Source organism: Caretta caretta, chromosome 1, assembly GCF_965140235.1.
Source record: "Caretta caretta isolate rCarCar2 chromosome 1, rCarCar1.hap1, whole genome shotgun sequence".
NCBI classification, from domain to species: Eukaryota; Metazoa; Chordata; order Testudines; family Cheloniidae; genus Caretta; species Caretta caretta.
In genome coordinates this window covers 101,742,314-101,762,652 of record NC_134206.1, presented here as the reverse complement: position 1 = coordinate 101,762,652, position 20,339 = coordinate 101,742,314, and the positions used below count along the sequence as shown (strand labels likewise).

The following is a 20,339-nucleotide window of genomic DNA, read 5'->3' as shown; positions in this document are numbered from 1 at the left end:
CTCAGACAAACAGGTTTGTTTACATTTGCAGGAGATAATGCTGCCTGCTTCTTGTTTTGCAGTGTCACCTGAAAGTGAGAACATGGCACTGTTGTAGCCAGCGTTGCAAGATATTTATGTGCCAGGTGCTCTAAAGATTCATGTGTCCCTTCATGCTTCAACCACCATTCCAGAGGACATGTGTCCATGCTGATGACGGGTTCTGCTAGGTAGCGATACAAAGCAGTGGAGATGAACACATGTTCATTTTCATCATCTGAATTAGATGCCACCAGCAGAAGGTTGATTTTCTTTTTGGGGGGTTCAGCATCTGTAGTTTCCGCATTGGAGTGTTGCTCTTTTAAGACTTCTGAAAGCATACTCCACACCTCGTCCCTCTCAGATTTCGGAAGGCACTTCGGAAGGCACTTCAGATTCTTAAACCTTGAGTCAAGTAGCTATCTTTAGAAATCTCTCATTGTTCTTTCTCTGTGTTTGTTTGCAGTGAAAGTGTTCTTAAAATGAACAACATGTGCTGGTTCATCATGTGAGACCGCTATAACACAAAATATATGGCAGAATGCTGGTAAAACAGAGCAGGAGACATACAATTCTCCCCCATGGAGTTGAGTCACAAATTTGATTAACTAATTATTTTTTTAACAAGCATCATCAGCATGGAAGCATGTCCTCGAGAATGGTGGCCGAAACATGAAGGAGTATATGAATGTTTAGCATATCTAGCATCTAAATACCTTGTAATGCCTGCTACAAAAGTCCCATGCGAACACCTGCTCTCACTTTCTGGTGACATTGTAAATAAGAAATGGACAGCATTATCTCCCATAAATGTAAACAAACTTGTTTGTCTTAGCGATTGGTTGAACAAGAGGTAGGACTGAGTGGACTTGTAGGCTCTAAAGTTTTACATGGTTTTGTTTTTGAGTTTTTTATGTAACAACAACAACAAATCTACATTGTAAGTTGCACTTGCAAGATAAAGAGATTGCAGTACAGTACTTGTATGAAGTGAATTGAAAAATGCTATTTATTTATCATGTTTACAGTGCAAATATTTGTAATCAAAAATAATAATATAAAGTGAGCACTGTATACTTTGTAATCTGTGTTATTGAAATCGATACATTTGAAAATGTAGAAAAAATCCACAAATATTTAATAAATTTCAATTGGTATTCTATTGTTTAACTGTGATTAAAATTGTGATTAATCATGATTCATTTTTTTAATCGTGATTCATTTTTTTGAGTTAATGGTGTGTGTTAACTGCAATTAATCGACAGCCCTAATTGTGATATCTCAGATGCAACTGTGATTTAATGGCAACAATAAGTCTATGGTTTATATTCTGAAAGTGTCAATTTAAGATTTTCTAACACCTAAAAATGTGTGAAAATTGTCTTTAATTGCTTATATTTTGAAAGAGGTTGTTTCACTTTTTGCAAATTCAACCGAACAGCTAAAATTATGTCAGTTGGGGTAAAAGAACATGGGGGGGGGTAAAAGAACATGGTAGCAAGGGAAGATTCCGAGCCATCCTACACTAACGAAATAATACACTGTGATTTGAACAGTCAGTGAAGCTGTGGCATCTGCAGAACTCTTTCAGCTTCTGTATGCTTCAGATAAATTCTGAAGGCAGAATTCCTGGAAGTAAGCAAATTCAATCCACTTCAGCTTGATCCAGAAATAACTAAAAAGATCTTAATCAGCAAAACTATGAAGTTTGGAGAATTTTTTTGTCACTGCAGAAAATGTGTTACCTCAAGGAGGTGAGTACCAATTGTTGGCCTTGTAGGACCAGATTTTCAAGAGCCCGGTACCTGATAGCCTGAGGGTCACAGTGGGAGCTATGTCCATACTGCAAGCTATGGGTGTGATTCCCTGGCTCGTGTGCACATACCCCTGGCAGCTCAATGAGTGCTAGCATGAGTATAAACAGTAGCGTAGGCAGTGGCAATGGAGGCGTGGCTGAGCTGGTTTGTACTACGCGCAGCTGAGCCAGGCCTCTGTTGCCACTGCCAGTGCTACCACAGCTACACAACTGTCCACACCCACACTAACTCTCATCGAGCTACCGCGAGTATGTGTACGCGAGCAGGGGAATCACACTCATATTGTAGACATAGCCTTAGTGGGGAGATTTTCCAAAAAGTTATGCTGGTAGGGAAACTGGAAATCTAGCTACTTGTTTTGGTGTCTGAATGGTAGCTGAGGCTGAGCCTTTTGGAAAATCTGTCTCAGGTTGGGGATGCACCGCTCTTTAAAAAACTAACCTCTAGTGGAGCCTTTGATTTTCAAATGGAGTTTCTTCCTTTGGCATCCTGGCTAACACAAAGAATGTTATGAAGGCTGAGAAAACCAGTGATTTCCTCTCATTAACATTTCTCTTTGGACTAGCAAAATCTGATATTATGAATGAATATGAATGATAATTTGCAGAAGCACCTACTGACTAAATCAGGAGCCTAAATCGCATAGGTACTTTTGAAAATTCTGTTCCTTGAGGTACATTAGCAGGGTTGTATGACACAGCTTTGTTTCTGCCAGTGTCATCAGAACCGTTTTTTTCACGATGGCTAACTTTTGGCAATGTATTGTCAGAAACACTCGTTTTTACAGTAGCTCAGATGATAAATAAATGTGAGATAGTAAAGATTTAGCAATTAAGTGGAGTATCTGTATTTTTTTTAATTTTCAAAGTATTATTATTCAGAGCTTTGCATGATGTTTTGTAGAGCTTTAGACAATGCCACAGTCACACTGTAACAAAAGAGTTTACAGTCTCAGACTAACATAGACTATGAAGAAAAACTAAGCAGATATGGAAAGAAAAGTTGAGTAATAACACAAATAAAAACTATGCTTCTTTATATGAGTAGCTCCTTTGTATAGCATGAGGTTGTATTCTTTGACTTAGAGGGGCCACAGTAAGATGCCTAAGATCCGTCTTATCAGAAGATAGTTAAAATGCACTCATTCCTTTACTATTATTTCAGGGCAAATCCTCGCAATTTTAATTTTGACAATGTGGGAAATGCCATGTTGGCACTCTTTGAAGTTCTTTCATTAAAAGGCTGGGTGGAAGTCAGAGATGTCATTATTCATCGCGTGGGGCCGGTAAGCAAGCATATCAAATCCTGTTAATGCTTCAAAAGCTGCTGAATTTGTTTTGATGAATAATCATATTTTTCATATATGCAGATCCATGGAATCTATATTCATGTCTTTGTGTTTCTGGGCTGCATGATTGGATTGACCCTCTTTGTTGGAGTTGTCATTGCTAATTTCAATGAAAATAAGGTAATAATTCAGTTATTGTATCTCACATGGGAATAGTTTCATACTTGGTTAGCTTTAAACATCGTATGACACATTGTGCAATATGAGATAATAAGATGTGCGGATGCTAATATAAGTAAGTTACAATTCAAGAAGCAAACTCATTATTGCTTTCAGATCATATTACCTAAAGAGAGATATAGGATCAAATTCAGATCTGAAGTGAGCAGATGCAGGTGCACTGAAGTATGAATTTAGGCCTGGTCTCAATTTGACCCATAAGCAATGAACAAAGAGAAGCATTCTTTGAGTTCCTCACTTGACAAATGGTGGTGAGGTGGAAAGCTCCTGAGACACAGATCTAGAGTCTGTGACATGGTTGTTTTTAAATTTCACTAAGCTTTTATCTTTGTTTTACCACCACTTTTTTGTCTGTAATGAATCTTTCCAACAATCCACTAATTTTTATTAATCTTTTTATTGTGTAATCCTTTTAATTTAATATTTCCTTTGCTGTATGATTTTTGGCCTAACAGCGAGAATTAATACATGTTATAATAATCAGTCTCTTTAACGGCATCACATTTTAGGGTGTATCTTCCCAGGGCATATCTTGGGGACACAATTCCATAAAGAGATTTTGTCTACCTCAGAGGGAGCTTTTCTGATCTTATTAGTAGGACAGCCACCTGTTTGTTTGACTCACTGTTCCAGAGTCTAGCCATTCCAAGACACGCCATGAGGATGGTACCACGGCACACACAGCTTTGTATGGTTAAGTGCTTAGTGGGAAAAGTTTCTGTGTGTCTGAGAGAGAAATCTGTGACATTTGCCTTTAAAAGTTCTCTCTTGATTTTCCAGCTCCAAACCCTTGGTATGAGATTTTACAGCTCTCTGATGTTGTAAGGACCGTATTATGTCTTAAGATAATTTTAAATAGTATAGTTTGTACTATGCTATCAAAATACTTATGTGTGTGCTCTTTATTACTACCTACCCTGAAGTCATATCTGCACTTCTTATGCTTCCTTTATGGAAAATGTTGTAGCATAGCATATGTTTATTTTATTTAAATTATACTACAAGCATAGGAAGTGTGTCTGTAGTGATTTTGTAGAAGGCTAGTTCCCTGACAAGCTAGAGCAGTGCTGACAAACTAATACCTTCCTGCAGGGTTTTCTACAGCAAAGAATTGACCACTGTTTAAAACAGTGCTCCCCAGCAAATGGTGTTCAGACAAATGGAAGACCTCCTCTAGGGTTTCCCTATCCCCACTGGGCCGCTGATATAAAGAGCCACAACTGAGCTTGCTGAGTTGAGTCCCAGAAACTCACAGCTAGTGCATTTGGAAATCTTCTTGAGTGCAGGGCTGATGCTCTGACCCCTTTACCCAAATACTGTGTTATTCAAGGAGAGTTTGACTATGGAACTTTATTTTAAGCACCAAGGCAAGCTGTTGTTTTCACGTGCACAACATTTAAATGTTTAAGATTTTGTATGACAAAAGCTTCTTGTTTTTCTTTGTTAAGGGTACAGCTTTACTGACTGTAGATCAGAGACGGTGGGAAGATCTAAAGAGCAGACTGAAGATAGCTCAACCTCTTCATCTCCCACCTCGTCCGGGTATCAAAGATATTCTGACGTTATTCATGTTGAGCCCTAGTGTTCATAATTCCCCAGGAGTCTAAGATTCAAATTAAAATTGTAATCGTTAGGCCACTAGGAGGTTGTGCATAAGTTAATGTGGAAACAGGCTCCCACTACAGATCTCTGCGTAAGGCTAGTAAAATCAACCTGAAAAAGGTTGCGCTTCCGTGGTTTTAGGATAAGCCTTAATGAAAAAATGAATTTGAAATGAAATATATTTGCACTTGCCTGTTAATGACATGAATCGAATGTATTATCTTGACAGCAATTGAATGATGCACTTGCTTTACCCCTACCAAAGCCTTCGTGCAACGTTGGTGTTCAGTATTTGAAATTACATGTTCAGAAGCACTCTTTGATATGTGGAACTGTAGCAGAAAATTAGAAATGTATTTCTAAACTAGGCAAGGATTAGGTTACCATTAACAAACAAGAAGAATATGTCAAGAAACAGGGAGAAAAAAAATACCACTGTGTGCATTTTAATTCTTCTTGTTTAACTCCTTCCGTTTCAGATAATGATGGCTTTAGAGCAAAAATGTATGATATAACGCAGCATCCATTTTTTAAGAGGACTATTGCTGTGCTTGTTCTGGCCCAGTCTGTCTTGCTTTCAGTGAAGGTATTTTTGTTTCTTATTGCGTCTTGTAACAGCGGTGGAACGAATACTGAACTGTACATAAGGCCATAGCTAGTAATGAACTGCTAGAAATGTAATATTTCTTAATACAGCGGGCCAGCTCCTCAGCTGGTGTAAATCAGTGCAGCTCCATTAAAGTCTCTGGAGCTGCGCCAGTTTATACCAGTTAACAATCTGGCCCATTATTTTTAATTTCTCATTTAAGGCTAAATCCATATAAAAGGAAAGATGCTCCCACCTGCCATTCCTGCCTGAATGTGTTATTCACTGTAAAAACAGAATCTATGGCAACAATACACACTGAAATAAAAATTAAAAAGTGGTAAATAGATTTTTATATCTGTTTTATGATCTACTATCTTTGTTCCATTTCAGTGGGATGTCGAAGATCCAGTGACTGTTCCTTTAGCAACAATGTCTGTTGTTTTCACCTTCATTTTTGTCCTAGAGGTACAGTAATATATTTAATTCTTTCTCCAGATTCAGACTAGGTTTTGTATATTTTATTTTGGTTCCAGGGTTACTGTCCAAGTTTTAATTTCAGGGTACGTATCCCTGGGGCTACTCATATGACTAGTGCTTGAGTATGTATTGCAGAAATGGGTGTTTTACTTGTTATGGGGCTAGAGCACCAAAATGCTGACTCGTGTGTCCTTTTCAGTACATGTATCTGCAACCCAGATAATTTCATCCTGGATATGTATAGCAGTGGCAATGGTATTTCAGTAAATTTCTAAAGCAGAGCAGCAAATGGTATTCTGTGCAGTAAACCAGCACAAGGTCTCGCTACCTGGGAAGTCCTGCTTAAAACGTACACCTTGTGCCTGATCCTTCCTTTCATTCTCAATCTGTTTAAATATGACACCATGAGAAAACAGAAGGCAAAAAGACTGTTAGCCATAGAAAGCACATATATTTATAAGCATCTCTGTGTGTGTATCCATCTCCTTTCCTTCAGTCATTTAAAAAGCAAAAGCAACAGAATTACAGGTAGTATGTAGATACGAGCATAGAAAAGTAAAGGTTATATAACAGGGATATAATGGGGGAAGACTATGACAAACATAACTATTGATGTATATTTTCCTTTATCATATGACTCTCTTCTCCCCTCTTAAAAAGCAATATCTAGTACAAGCAGTGAAAAGGAGGTTGGTTTTCCTCAGTTAGCAGCCTGGAAAACACTGCAACCAAAATCAGCTCTGTGAGCATAATTAACCTGTGGAACTCATTTCCACAAGATATGAATGAGTCTGAGAGCTTAGTAGGATTCAGAAAAAGATTAGATATTTGTATAGGTAATAACATAGTTACACTGGATAAGATGAAAAATGAGAAGGGATATAAATCCTCATCTTTCAGATTGTAAGCCAATCACAAATGTATGGGAGTTAAGAATAAACTTCCCCTTGTGGTTCACTTATTCCATAATTCCACTACAAGATTTTTTGCACTTTCCTCTGAAACATCAGATACTGGCCACTGTCCCAGACAGGATAGTGGACTAGATGGATCACTGGTCTAATCCAATATGACAGTTCCTATGTTCCTATGATAGGTTTTGCCAGCGATGATGGATAAGCAATGAAGTGAATACTTTGTAGCAGTCCTACATATATCATATGTTGCCTATGCCTTCTCTGCCCAGAGTCAGTGCCTCTAGAAGAGTGAGCAGATATGGAGAGGTTTGATTTGTAGGATACATGGCCAGTTTTTATTCACTAAGTAACGATTGCTTTAGAAATCCCTACTCTCTTGTTCTGCATGTGAAAACAAACAATTTCCAAGCATTTCAAAAGGGTTTTGTTTGGACAAAAGAAATCGCAACATACAAAAATGACATTTTCCCCAGATTTATGGGGGAAAGAAATCAAAGTAGATTGATTTGTATCAATATTTTATCCCTAATTTAGAAACAGTTCTGTCTGGAAACATCTGCTGATAAAACAGTCTAGTAATCAGAGAACTCAGCTCCTCTGTGTGCCTAAGAAAGGAGATGGCAACTAAAAAGACCCACTTTGCTAGTCATCAAATAAAGAGGCTCAAAGTAAAGCCTAAGCAACCTTTACATTTTAGCCGATTTATAGAATTGCACATGATATTGCACCAGTGCTTGCAGCACCATTGAGAAGTACGCCTTGCGGTTTATGTACTGGTTGGCAAGGTGGTCTGGTGCCAAGATGGGGATATGCGTTCCGTCTATCGCCCCATCACAATTAGGGAACCCTATTGCAGCAAAGCCATCCACTATGACCTGCACATTTCCCAGAGTCACTACCCTTGATATCAGCAGCTCAGTGATAGTGTTGGCTACTTGCATCGCAGCAGCCCCCACAGCAGATTTGCCCACTCCAAATTGATTCCTGACTGACTGGTAGCTGTCTGGCATTGCAAGCTTCCACAGGTCTATCACCACTCTCTTCTCAACTGTCAGGGCAGCTCTCATCTTTGTATTTCTGTGCTTCAGGGTGGGGGAAATCAATTCACAGAGTTCCAGGAAAGTGGCCTTATGCCTGCGAAAGTTTCGCAGCCACTGTGAATCATCTCATACTTGCAACACTATGCAGTCCCACCAGTCTGTGCTTGTTTGCCTGGCCCAGAATTGGTGTTCCACTGTATCAACCAGCCCCACTGCCGCCATGATGTCCCAATTGCCACAGCCCGTGCTTTCAGGAACATCTGTGTCCATATCCTCATCACAATCCTCCTTGTGCTGGCGTCTCTTAGCCTGGTTCTGCATATAGTCCAGGATAATCAGGCATTGGGTGCTTAACCCAGAATTCCAAATGGCAGCGGAGACTGCAGGAACTGTGGGATAGCTATCCACAGTGCACCGCTCTGTAAGTCAATGCTAGCCATGGTAGTGAGGACGCACTCCGCTGACTTAATGTGCTTAGTGGGGACATATGCAATCGACTGTATAAAATCGATTTCTAAAAATTGACTTCCATAAAATCGACCTAATTTCGTAGTGTAGACATACCCTCAGTCTCTAAGGTGCCCCAAGGACTCCTCGTTGTTTTTGCTGATACAGACTAACACGGCTACTCCTCTGAAACCTGTTTCTAAGAAAAGTCAACCCTTTCAGTCTCTGTGTTCATTCGGAGCATTGTGAAACCCACTGCAATCTACTGGCCCACACTATTTTCTCTTCCAGTCTTATGCTTTCTGTGCTCACGTATGCTGTTGAGCATGGATGGAGTTCACGAGAAGTAAAACAAAACACTTTTGCAACAGGAAAAAGAAGGTTGCTTTTAAATTAATTTGCAGTACATGAGACTTATAAGACAGTTATAACCTTGGATTTAAGTGTATTTGTGTGAAATTGGCATTAATATATACGTCAGTCACTTCATACACCCATACACACACATGTAATTTTTTAGTTATGCATCATCAGCTTAATCATTTTCTTCTTTCATACTAACCCTTTGTTTAACTATTAAAACTCCTACTCATTTAAAATCAATCTACAAGTAGAACACTACCAAAACATTTTAGGGACCAAATGTTGTTATAGTGAAAAATAACCTTTCGCTAAGAATTTGTACAAGCAAGACTATCTTTATTGTTCTCTAGGTCACGATGAAGATTATTGCCATGTCACCTGCTGGCTTCTGGCAAAGCAGAAGAAATCGATATGACCTTTTGGTGACCTCCCTTGGTGTTATATGGGTGATACTTCACTTTGCCTTACTTGTAAGATCATAGAATCATAGAATCTCAGGGTTGGAAGGGACCTCAGGAGGTCATCTAGTCCAACCCCCTGCTCAAAGCAGGACCAATCCCCAATTTTTGCCCCAGATCCCTAAATGGCCCCCTCAAGGATTGAACTCACAACCCTGGGTTTAGCAGGCCAATGCTCAAACCACTGAGCTATCCCTCCCCCCATTGCAACTCCAATGATCATTTATTGGTTTTATTTGTTAATCACCAACAGTTTTACTGCTATCCCTGACTCAAATAAGGACAATTGCCAACCCCACGTTGTTTACAAACTAAAAATAAGACCCAAATAAAACAAGATACCCTGGGAACCAAGAAGAAGGTAACAATTTGTGGGGTTGGTGAACTAGATTTTTCTTCCATCCTATAGTGCTGAGGTGGAGAAGATATTGGACTGATATAGGTTAGGGTCTGCAGGCCTTGTGGAAGAAGGGACTCTTTGGGAGGGATTAGAACAGGGGGTCTCAAACTCAAATGACCACGAGGGCCACATGCGGACTAGTACATTGGCCTGAGGGCCACACCACTGACCACCACCCCCTCCGCTGCCCCGGCCCCGCCCCCACTCCACCCCTTCCGTGAGGCCCCGCCCCTCCCCCACCTCTTCCCACCTCTTCCCTGCCCCCATTCCAACCACTTCCCTGAAATCCCCACCCCAACTCTGCCCCCTCCCTGCCCCCAGGGGGTGCAGGAGGAGTGCAGGGTGCATCGGGGGCTCAGGGCACGGGGTGCAGGGTGCAGCAGGCAGCTCAGGGCAGGGGGTTGGGGTGCAGGAGGGGTGCAGCAGGGGGCTCAGGGCAGGGGGTTCAGCTGCAGGAGGGGTTTGGGGGGCAGGTCCGGCCTGGCGCACACTGGGGGGCAGGGCAGGCTCCCCACCTGCCTGCCCTGCCCTCGCACCGCTCCGGAAAGCGGCCGGGACCTGAGGGAGGTGGTAGGGCACAGGGGTCTGTGTGTTGCCCTGGCCACTCCTCCAGGTACCTTCTCTGAAGCTCCCATTGGCCAGGAACGGGGAACCACGGCCAATGGGAGCTTCGGGGGAGGTACCTGGAGGCGCGGCCAGGGCAACACACAGACCCCTGTGTCCCCCTCCCCCAGGTCCTGGCCGCTTCCTGGGGCAGGGCAGGCAGGGAGAGAGCCTGTCCTGCCCCCCGGTGCACGCTGGGCCGGACCCACTTTAGGTAAATGCTGGGGGAAAGGGGCGGGGGAGGGGGCGCGGGGAGCTGGTGGGCCGCATGTTTGAGACCCCCGGATTAGAATGAGGAGAAGGAAGAAATGTGGTGTCCTGGGATTGGGAGATCTTGCCAGGAGCAGTTTCATTGGAGAGTGAAGGAGGAAGAGAGACTGGAGGGAATAATCTAGGTAGGAGTTATTGTACAGAAAAATAATGCAGAGGTTCTAAACCAATAAACAGTGCAAAGCATGTCAGTGAATCTGGTCCATGAGTTTTTGTTACAGAACAATGTTTAGTCCTGGAAGGTAGAAGATTTACCTGTCCAAGGAGGAGGTCAGCTGCGCATTCCCTCTCAAGTTTTTTAAAAAAGAGAGGGGGGGGCTGCACACCCTCATTTGTGGGAACATGAGTTCTCCGACCTTATCACTGGAGAGGAGAGGTGTTTTTTGTCAACAGTCCCCAGTTGTGGCTGGCTCTCACCTCCCTACATTGTTGAGGGCCTTCCCTCTGGTCTTTCTCAAGCACTCTTTGTGGGGGCAAACCCGCCTTGTGTGCTGTCCCTTTGTCCCTGGCATCCTCAATTTGCCCCCTGCTGCTGAGTAGCTTGGCAGGCCTGTGGAGTTTCTGCAAGCCAGCAGCTGCCTAGACTCACAGAACTGGAAGGCTGCTGGACATAATTACAGCCCAGCTAAGAGAACTGTGAGGGCTTTGTTGGTTTATTGTGTTGGGAGGTTTGGTTAGTGCTTTTGAAGTGGCACCGCTTTTTCTGTTAGTTTATTATTGTTCAGCATTTGTTGTTGAAATATTGGTGGTACCAGTTTCTGTTTCATTACTTTTTAAAAAACTGATTGCACTGTATATTTCAAAGAGAGATTCATGGAGAAAAACTGATCATTTGAGAGATCACTGCGGGACACTGTATATGAAGTCTACTTGTGTTTAAATTTCAGAATGCATACACATATATGATGGGTGCATGTGTAATTGTCTTCAGGTTCTTCTCCATTTGTGGGAAACATGTAAGTACAAATCAGGATTTACAGTCAATACAATGCTTATGCATAGATTAAAAGATTTATCACTTTGCTTTTCTACAGTACACTCCATAGGTCTCCATTTTGTGTACTGCTGCTGTAAGTCTCCATTTTATATGCTTCACTTAAAATATCAGGGTTTTAGGTGTATTACATTGTGACGTTCCCCTCTGGTGTTATCCGGACTGGTGATCTGCTAGATCACTCCAATCCTTGAATCTGGGAGCCAGCCATACTCTGCTCTGCTGTGAGAACCCCCACTCCTGGGCTGTTCATGCACAGCCTCTGGCATCTAAGCTGCTCCTTGGATTGTGCAACCAAATGACCCTAGCCAATATCTCCGGTCCCAGACACAACCCTAGGAACCTCCATGTTGCAGTGTCCAGTTATGCCTGCAGGATGCTGCAAGCTTATGTGAGTTCGTCAATTTAACAAAGAAATGTATATGTACCAGGCTTGTTATCCCAAGGGGAGTCTCTGACATGATTCAAACCAAACGCACTGCTTCAGGTAAAATAAACAAACGGATTTATTAACTATTAAGATAGATTTTAAGTGATTATAAGTCAGAAAATAACAAGTCAGATTTGGTCAACTGAAATAAAAGCAAAACACATTCTAAGTTGATCTTAACACTTTCAGTGCCCTTACAAACTTAGATGCTTCTCACCACAGGCTGGCTGGCTGCTCTTCATCCAGGCACTCCCCTTTGATCAGCGCTTCAGTTACTTGGTGGTGGTGGTGTCTGTAGATGTAGGTGGAAGAGAGAGGAAGAGCATGGCAAATGTGTCTCCCTTTTATATGTTCTTTCTTCCCTCTTGGCTTTGCCTCCCCCACTTCAGAGTCAGATGAGCATTACCTCATCTCAGTTCCAAAGTGACCGAAGGGGGGGGGGGTGACTCCCTCAAGAGTCCAACAGATTCTTTTGTTGCTGTCTAGGCCAGCGTCCTTTGTTCCTGTGAGGCTGGGCTGGGTTTGTCCCATACATGCCCTGATGAGGTGTGAACTGTCTCTCTGTTCTTGGAGAGTTTTTGCCTGGGCTTGCTTTAAGCCATGAGGATACATTTTCAGTCTCATAACTATATACATGAAATTATAACCTATAACATTACTGTAACAATTACTATAACATCACTATAACAACCATGCTCAGTGCCTCATGAGCCTTCCGAAGACACCCAACATGACAAACTTTGCATTGGATACCACACATTTTATAAAGATGAAATACATATCAGAAGTAAATTATAGTTATTGGAAATGATGTACATTTTTTGGCATCAAAAAGGTAACCAAGACACAACTTCATTTAAAATTATTGCCATCTAAAGCCGTGAATATATACTGTGCCCTTTTCGGTATTTGTAACCATTGCTTTTTCAATGTGCTGCGATGTGTGTGTGTGTTATTTTTATTTTCTTTTATTTATTTTCTCCACAAGAAAGCAGGGTATGGGGTGATGTGCTCATCTTGTTGTACTGCTGTCCACATGCAGAAGCTCCATCCTGCACAGTGCAGGTCCATTTCTAGTGTTATCTCGCACGTTATATTTTATCTAAATAAGGGATTCGTGCTCAGTAAAATAAAGATGTTGGGCGAAATTCTCAGATTCATTGGTATAAATTAAGAGTAGTTCCATTGGAGTTACTTTCAATTTACCTGGTATGTAAATTTACACCAGTGTAACAGACAGCAGGTGTAACTGACAGCTACCTATGCAGAGAACAAATGTATCTCTTTAGTAAGTGGTAATACTGTGCATTCTGTTGTGGCAAAGCTTCTCCAAACAGTATCCACACTTTATCCAAACATTTTCTATGACATAAGACATATTAGAGTAACTGCAGTCAAGGAAATTAATTCTGTATTAGGACTAAAAGGTTAATAATAGGTAAGTCACAGAGTCTGTTCAGCAAAGAAAAAAGTCTGCCCCCGTCTAACCACACAGAGCATGGAGAGCCTTGGAAGTCAAGTGAAAAACTCTTGGTTCTCTTATACAACCAGACCTGGTCATTTCCATCAAAGCTTTTTGAAGGATTATAGATTGTTTTTCAAGCCCTTAACCTAGTTATTTAGGCTTTCATGTTAAAAGCTTTATCAGTCCCATTAAGTTATGGCTATGATGTAGTGTGATGGAAAAAAGTTAACATGATTTGTCAGCTTTGTCATGATTCTGATGAAAATTGTTACACCTCCCCTGTAAATAAAAAGACATTCCTGCAGTGTCCAAATATTTTTGAAATTAATTCAACCTAAGGTAATAATTCTGCCATGATGCCAAAATATCATATAGCTTCCATTTTTTCTACATTTTGCTGTATTGTGCCTCTTTGTCTCTGTTTGGACACAACAGGCTGACTTGTGTAAGAAATTAAAATAGTTTAATCAATCTGTGCTGATTGTTACGTCATAGTCTCTCTGGTTGGCTAGAGTTTGCCCTTGTAGATAGATGGGTTTCTTTAAATCTCCAGTGAAATCCTTTACCGATTACCATAAACCAGTGGTTCTCAACCAGGGATACAGGTACCCATGGGGGTACGCAGAGGTCTTCCAGGGGATACATCAACTCATCTAGCTATTTGCCTAGTTTTACAACAGGCTCCATAAAAAGGACTAGCGAAATCAGTAAAAACTAAAATTTCGTACAGACAATGAGTTGTTTCCACTGCTCTATATACTATACACTGAAATGCAAGTACAATATTTATTTTCCAATTGATTCATTTTATAATTATATGCTAAAATGAGAAAGTAAGCAATTTTTCAGTAATAGTGTGGCTGGGACACTTTTGTATTTTTATGTCTGATTTTGTAAGCAAGTAGTTTTTAAGTGAGATGAAACTTGGAATACTCAAGACAGATCAGACTCCTGAAAGGAGTGCAGTAGTCTGGAAAGGTTGAGATCCACTGCCGTAAACCCTGGAACAAGAGACCAAGTGTTGTTCCAAACTCAGACTCTCAGTGTCATATTTCACGGAGCTACCACTAAACTACTGGACTGGTACACCAGCCTATCTGTTTTCCCAATTAGAAAAACAGTCATTACAAGATTTAAAGTTACAAATGTGTTAAAGTCTCCTTTATTTCTGTTGTTTAATAGTATCATGAATTGTGTTTCCTCTCTGCCTTTCCAGGTGACACTGAAAATGCTGCTGCTGACTGTGGTTGTCAGCATGTATAAGAGTTTCTTCATCATTGTGGGAATGTTCTTACTGCTTCTTTGTTATGCTTTTGCTGGAGTAGTTTTATTTGGCACAGTAAAATATGGAGAGAACATTAACAGGTACAATATTTGCTTCCCTTTGTGGAAGGTTTTGAACAGCCAAATAAAATATTGCCATCTACTGAGCACAAATTTTCGTTTGGTTTTATGTCAGCAACCAGGAGCCAGATCTCTAGGTCTAGCTGAGTGGCACGCAGCTGACAGCGAATGATAGAAGGCTCTAAGCCACCTTCCCATTCCCCAAATCCTGGGACTAAACAGACACCCAGTGTAATACAGAGAAGGCTAATGGCTGCTCTTCTTTGTACCAGCTGGAACAATCCCAAAAGGACTGTTCCACTCGCCGAGGTTGCTGGAACACTGTGCTACAGCTACACCTGCTCACACCCTTGGTTCCTCCAGAAATGGTCCCGGCACCTCGAATGGAGTGAGAGTGAGCCAGCTACATAAGCTTTACGTCACCTGGGAATTACCCTACATAACCCAAGGACATCTCTCCATCCCTTTGCACCACAGAAGGGGCACAAATAAGATGAAGGCCTGGGGCAGGATATGGCCCCAAGTGAGCTTTTATTACTTGATAAGATATTAGCCAAATTTTTCAAAACTGGGTGGCTGAAGTCCGGCTTCTAAATCCCTATTAAATTAATAGCATAAATTATTTAGTGAATACGTTTGCAAATTATTCTCTGAGTTCTACCAACAATACAGGCTCAGGTAAGAATAATAGAAAATACAAATGATTTTTTTTTTTACTTGTTGAATGCACAGCAAAATAATTCTCCAGAAAGTTGCATGTGTTTATATTGCCAAGATTTTATTTCTGACATCTGAGCTGCTCTTTCCCTCTTTTTGCTTAAAAAAACAGGCATGCAAACTTTTCATCAGCTGGCAAGGCTATTACTGTACTCTTCAGAATAGTTACTGGGGAAGACTGGAACAAGATTATGCATGACTGCATGGTAAATACAATACAATCACATATAAAACAGAGAAGAAACTGGTTGCACAATTTCCTCTGACTCTGTGTCCAGTGCTCTGGCTTGGTACAAAGAAGCACTGTGTTGTTGATGGTGCCATCGTCCTTTAGATAAATCTGACCTTAAAATGAAGTACCCTGGGACACTTCATAAGAACATTAATCTTGATGTCCTGGCCCAAATTCAGTTAGCATCATTTTATTTTTCCTAACATAAAATCTCTTCCTCCCCTCACCCCCCCCCCCCATGTTTCAGTTACATTGGATAAGGTGTTCTTCACTTCCTGTCTTGAATTCATGGGAGTGATTGCTGTTTGTTAAACATGTGTCATAACATTTCATTGCCACTGGTTGCTGTTTTGCTGTAGTAATATATACCCATTCTCCTATTTGGGGGTAATTGCAGAAATGTGTTAAAGGGATTCATCGTGCATCTTCGATCTGCCTCACCTTCACTCTGCCCACTAATCCATCACCTCCAGGTCAAGCTCTGAGCTGCTTTCAGCAACTACCATTTAAAATAACAGAGAAATATTTCCTCCTTTCCCCCAAATGTGGTATTTCTCCACAAAACCTACATTGGTCTGAGGTGCCTTATTATTTTTATTATTTTCCCAAAATATAGTTACCAAAATATAGTTATGTTAACTGCAGACCGATAAGTAATCCCTTGCCTATTTTGTTGATTTAATTATTTACTGTTTTGTTTTGAAGGTTCAGCCTCCTTTTTGTACTCCAGATAACAGCACATACTGGAAGACAGATTGTGGAAATTATGCTGGGGCTCTGATGTATTTCTGTTCCTTTTATGTCATCATTGCATACATAATGCTGAATTTGCTTGTAGGTGAGCAACAAGTATTGAATATGAAAAATAGTTATCTTAGAACGTGGGTGAAGTGCCTTTAGATCTGGGTGCCTCATCTAGAACAGGCCTTACATTGTAGGCCATATCAACTGTAACATTTTTTTAAACTCTCTCAATAAAAAGAAATTGTTAAATGCCCTCAAGTTAATGTTATAATGGTCTGATGTTTTCAGATACTTGGCTGGTATGTTGCATGTTTCTAACCTTTATTTTAAATTGCTGGCTGTTAACGCTAAATACGAAAATGTCTTTTGATGAGGTCTGAAAATGAAAATGTAGATGAGAGCTGTACAAAGGAAATCATTTTTCCAGAGCTAGTCTACTCTCCAGTTTATATTTTATAGGCCTGATATTCCAACTCCCACTGAAGCAAATGAGAATCTTCCAGTTGAATTTAGTGGGCATTAGATTAGGCCCCTATTTAAGATTTAAGGACCAAATTTTCAAATTTGAGCACAACAAAAATACACAATATGGGGGTGCATTAGCACCAGGGTTGCCCATAGGTTGCTGCTGTTACAGCCACATGTGAAAATTCAGTTCATGCTGAAATACATTATCTCTAAGTAATGTATAACTGTTGGAAAGTACTGACCGGCTAGTCTTATACTATGTTTAATTTATGTGTTTTGTAGCGATCATTGTGGAGAATTTCTCATTGTTTTACTCCACTGAAGAAGACCAACTTTTAAGCTACAATGATCTTAGACATTTTCAGATTATATGGAATATGGTTGATGACAAAAGAGAGGTAAGATTCTTGACAATAAGCACTGCACTCGGTACTTTTATTATTATTTGTTTTACCATAATGCCTAGTATCCACAGTTGTGGACCAGGACCCCATTCTGTTAGACATTGTACAAACTCACAACAAAAAGACAGTCCCTGCCCCCAAAGAACTTATGAGCTAAGTAAATCTGCTGCATTGTTTCCTCAAAAAATGTATTACTAGGAAAACAGACGGTGGGCTGTGCTAACCCACTGAGCCTCAAACCCACCTAGAGTCAGAGTGAGTTTGGTATAGAGGGTGTGATGGGTTGGATCACAGAAACCCCTTTGGGACTGCCACCTGATGTGCCTAGACTATCTCTGAGCCCATTTTCCCTGGCAGCTTGGGATGTCAGTACCTTGCCTTGTTTGAGCCAGGTACGCTTGCCTGCTGCAAACACGGATCCAAGTCTGAACTACGACCTGCACAAGCTGCAGGCTTAACTGAAAACAGCTTAAGAAGTGTTCCTGTCTCCGGCACTCAGATACCCAGCTCCAAATGGGGTCCAAACCTCAAATAAATCCGTTTTACCCTATATAAAGCTTATACAGGGTAAACTCATAAATTCTTCGCCCTCTACAACACTTAGAGAGAGAGATGCACAGCTGTTTGCCTTCCCCCTCTCCCCCCGGTATTAATACGTACTCTGGGTTAATTAATAAGTAAAAAGTGATTTTATTAAATACAAAAAGTAGGATTTAAGTGGTTCCAAGTAATAACAGACAGAACAAAGTAAATTAACAAACAAAATAAAATAAAACACGCAAGTCTAAGCCTAATACTGTAGGAAACTAAATGCAGGTAAATCTCACCCTCAGAGATGTTCCAGTAAGCTTCTTTGATAGACCAGCCTCCTGCTAGTCTGGATCCAGCAATCACTCACACCCCTGTAGTTACTGTCCATTGTTCCAATTTCTTTCAGGCAACCTTTGGGGTGGACGGGCTATCTCTTGAGCCAGCTGAAGACAAAATGGAGGGGTTTCCCAGGGGCTTCTATAGCCTCCCTCTTGTGTGTGGAAACCCCTCTCTCCCCCTGTGTAGAATTATAGCTACAAGGTGGAGTTCTGGAGTCACATGGGCAAGTCACATGTCCATGCATGTTTCAGTTCTTTACAGGCCGACGCCATGTTAGCCCAAACGTTCCCAGGAAAGCTCAGATGTGGATTAACGTCTATTAAGGTCTATTGCTGGCCAAGTACTCCCAATTACTTGAATAACCCCTTCACACTATGTTGACCAAATCTGCCTTAGGTGCTTTCTACAGCAAACACTTTAAATACAAGCATAGAGCCAACGCTCATAACCTCAGATATAAAAATTATACATGCATACGAATAGGATGAATACATTCAGTAGAATATAACCTTTGCAAAGATATGTTACATGGCATATATAGCATAAAACAGTTATGTCATATTTACATTCATAAGTATATTTCTATAAAGCATTATAGGGTGCAACATCACAGGAGGATTTTGTGATTTCTTTTTTTTTAACATCAACCCAGGTTCACAAAAGAACAATGAACATGAGATGTTGCATTTCACATAGGCCCTGATCCTTGAAACACATATGTGCATGCTTAACTTTGCTCCCAGGGACTATATTCAGTAGTAAAGTTAAGCATGTGTATAGGTCTTTACAGGCTTTGGGTCATAGTCCTTTCCCTCCAGGCAGCACAGGAGTTGTCCCCTCAACCTAGGGTCAGAGATACACATAGTTACATTTCCTATCTTTAGAATGGCCCAGCTGAAAAAGAGAGAGGGCCTGGGTATGGGAACAACTTAGAGGTTTGGGTACCAACAGGAATTAAACTATGAATGGTTCACTTATCCCATCACTGAATTACTTCAAACAATTTTGAATATGAACTACAGTGTGCTGAGATCAGCTGATGGTCTAGTGTGGTCATGGGTAACCTGCGGCCTATCAGGTTAATCTGATTGCGGGCCGTGAGACATTTTGCTGATGTTGACCATCTGCAGGCATGGCCCCCAGTAGCTCCCACTGGCCACAGTTCACCATTCCCAGCCAACAGGAGCTGCGGGAAGTGGTGGCCAGCACGTCCCTGTGGCCCGCGGCTTCCTGCAGCCGCAGGTTTCCCACCACTGGTCTAGTGGCAGCAGATTGCTGTGTGGGGATTGAAGTCCTTGTCCTGTGTTTGCAGGGCTGGCAGGGCTCATAGTGCTACATCCTAGGGCTGAGAAGAGAGTGTTGTGATGTGGGACCTTGTATAACAAAGGACTTACATCCCTTCCCATAATAAAAAAGTTACAGAACATAATGTTCAAAGAAAACTATTTGATTCTGCAAATTTTGGAGAAAATGTTTTCACTCCTAGTTCTTTATCAACAGCCAGTCTCAAAATAGTTGCCACAAACACCTCAAGAAGTTTGTATGTTGGTTACATCTTGGAGTAGAAGCTCATGGAAAAGCAAGAGGCCATACTACTTATAAACCGCTGTATACACACATGATGGGGCAGCTGCGTAACAGGCATAGTGGCACACACCTGTGAATGTTTAGAAATCTAGCTGACTTTATTCCTAATAAATGACTCTAGGCCAAAGGTTTAATTCTCAGGAAATAAAAATGTCAGGGCTGATGTTCAAAGCCACCTGTTTGGATATGCAATTCCCATTACAAATGAATGAAAACTAGGCATCCAAGTCCCCCAGAGAACTTTTCAAATCTTAGGCAAAATATATGGGCCAGATCCTCAGCTTGTTTGAATCAGGATAGTCCACTGACTTCAATGGAGCTATTGCTAAGTTACACCAGCTGAAGATAAGCCCCTTTATGTGTGCATTGTTCAGTTGCACTGCCCTTGGTACAATCCTGGCCCCATGTAAGTCAAAGGGTACCTCTACACCGCAGCTGGGAACGAGCGTCCCCACCTGGTTAGACAGACTCGCCCTAGCAGGGCTCAAGCTAGCAGTGTGGGCACTGCTGTTCACACTGCAGCTCAGGCTCTGAAGCCCACCCAACTTCGTGGTC

At 41.3% G+C, this 20,339-nt stretch overlaps 1 protein-coding gene across 6 annotated transcripts in view; it reads left to right on the top strand.

Annotated features, from left to right (window-relative positions):
- The window catches only part of NALCN (sodium leak channel, non-selective), a 356,269-nt gene that overhangs the window by 326,817 nt on the left and 9,113 nt on the right, over positions 1-20,339 (top strand). For all 6 annotated transcript variants that reach the window (XM_048854413.2, XM_048854388.2, XM_048854395.2 and 3 more), the window contains 11 exons: positions 3,000-3,120; positions 3,205-3,303; positions 4,812-4,905; positions 5,445-5,551; positions 5,945-6,019; positions 9,149-9,268; positions 11,417-11,485; positions 14,635-14,783; positions 15,592-15,685; positions 16,417-16,549; positions 17,206-17,321. In XM_048854413.2, coding sequence (XP_048710370.1) covers positions 3,000-3,120; positions 3,205-3,303; positions 4,812-4,905; positions 5,445-5,551; positions 5,945-6,019; positions 9,149-9,268; positions 11,417-11,485; positions 14,635-14,783; positions 15,592-15,685; positions 16,417-16,549; positions 17,206-17,321 — 1,177 coding nt within the window. The remainder of the gene's footprint in view (positions 1-2,999; positions 3,121-3,204; positions 3,304-4,811; positions 4,906-5,444; positions 5,552-5,944; positions 6,020-9,148; positions 9,269-11,416; positions 11,486-14,634; positions 14,784-15,591; positions 15,686-16,416; positions 16,550-17,205; positions 17,322-20,339) is intronic.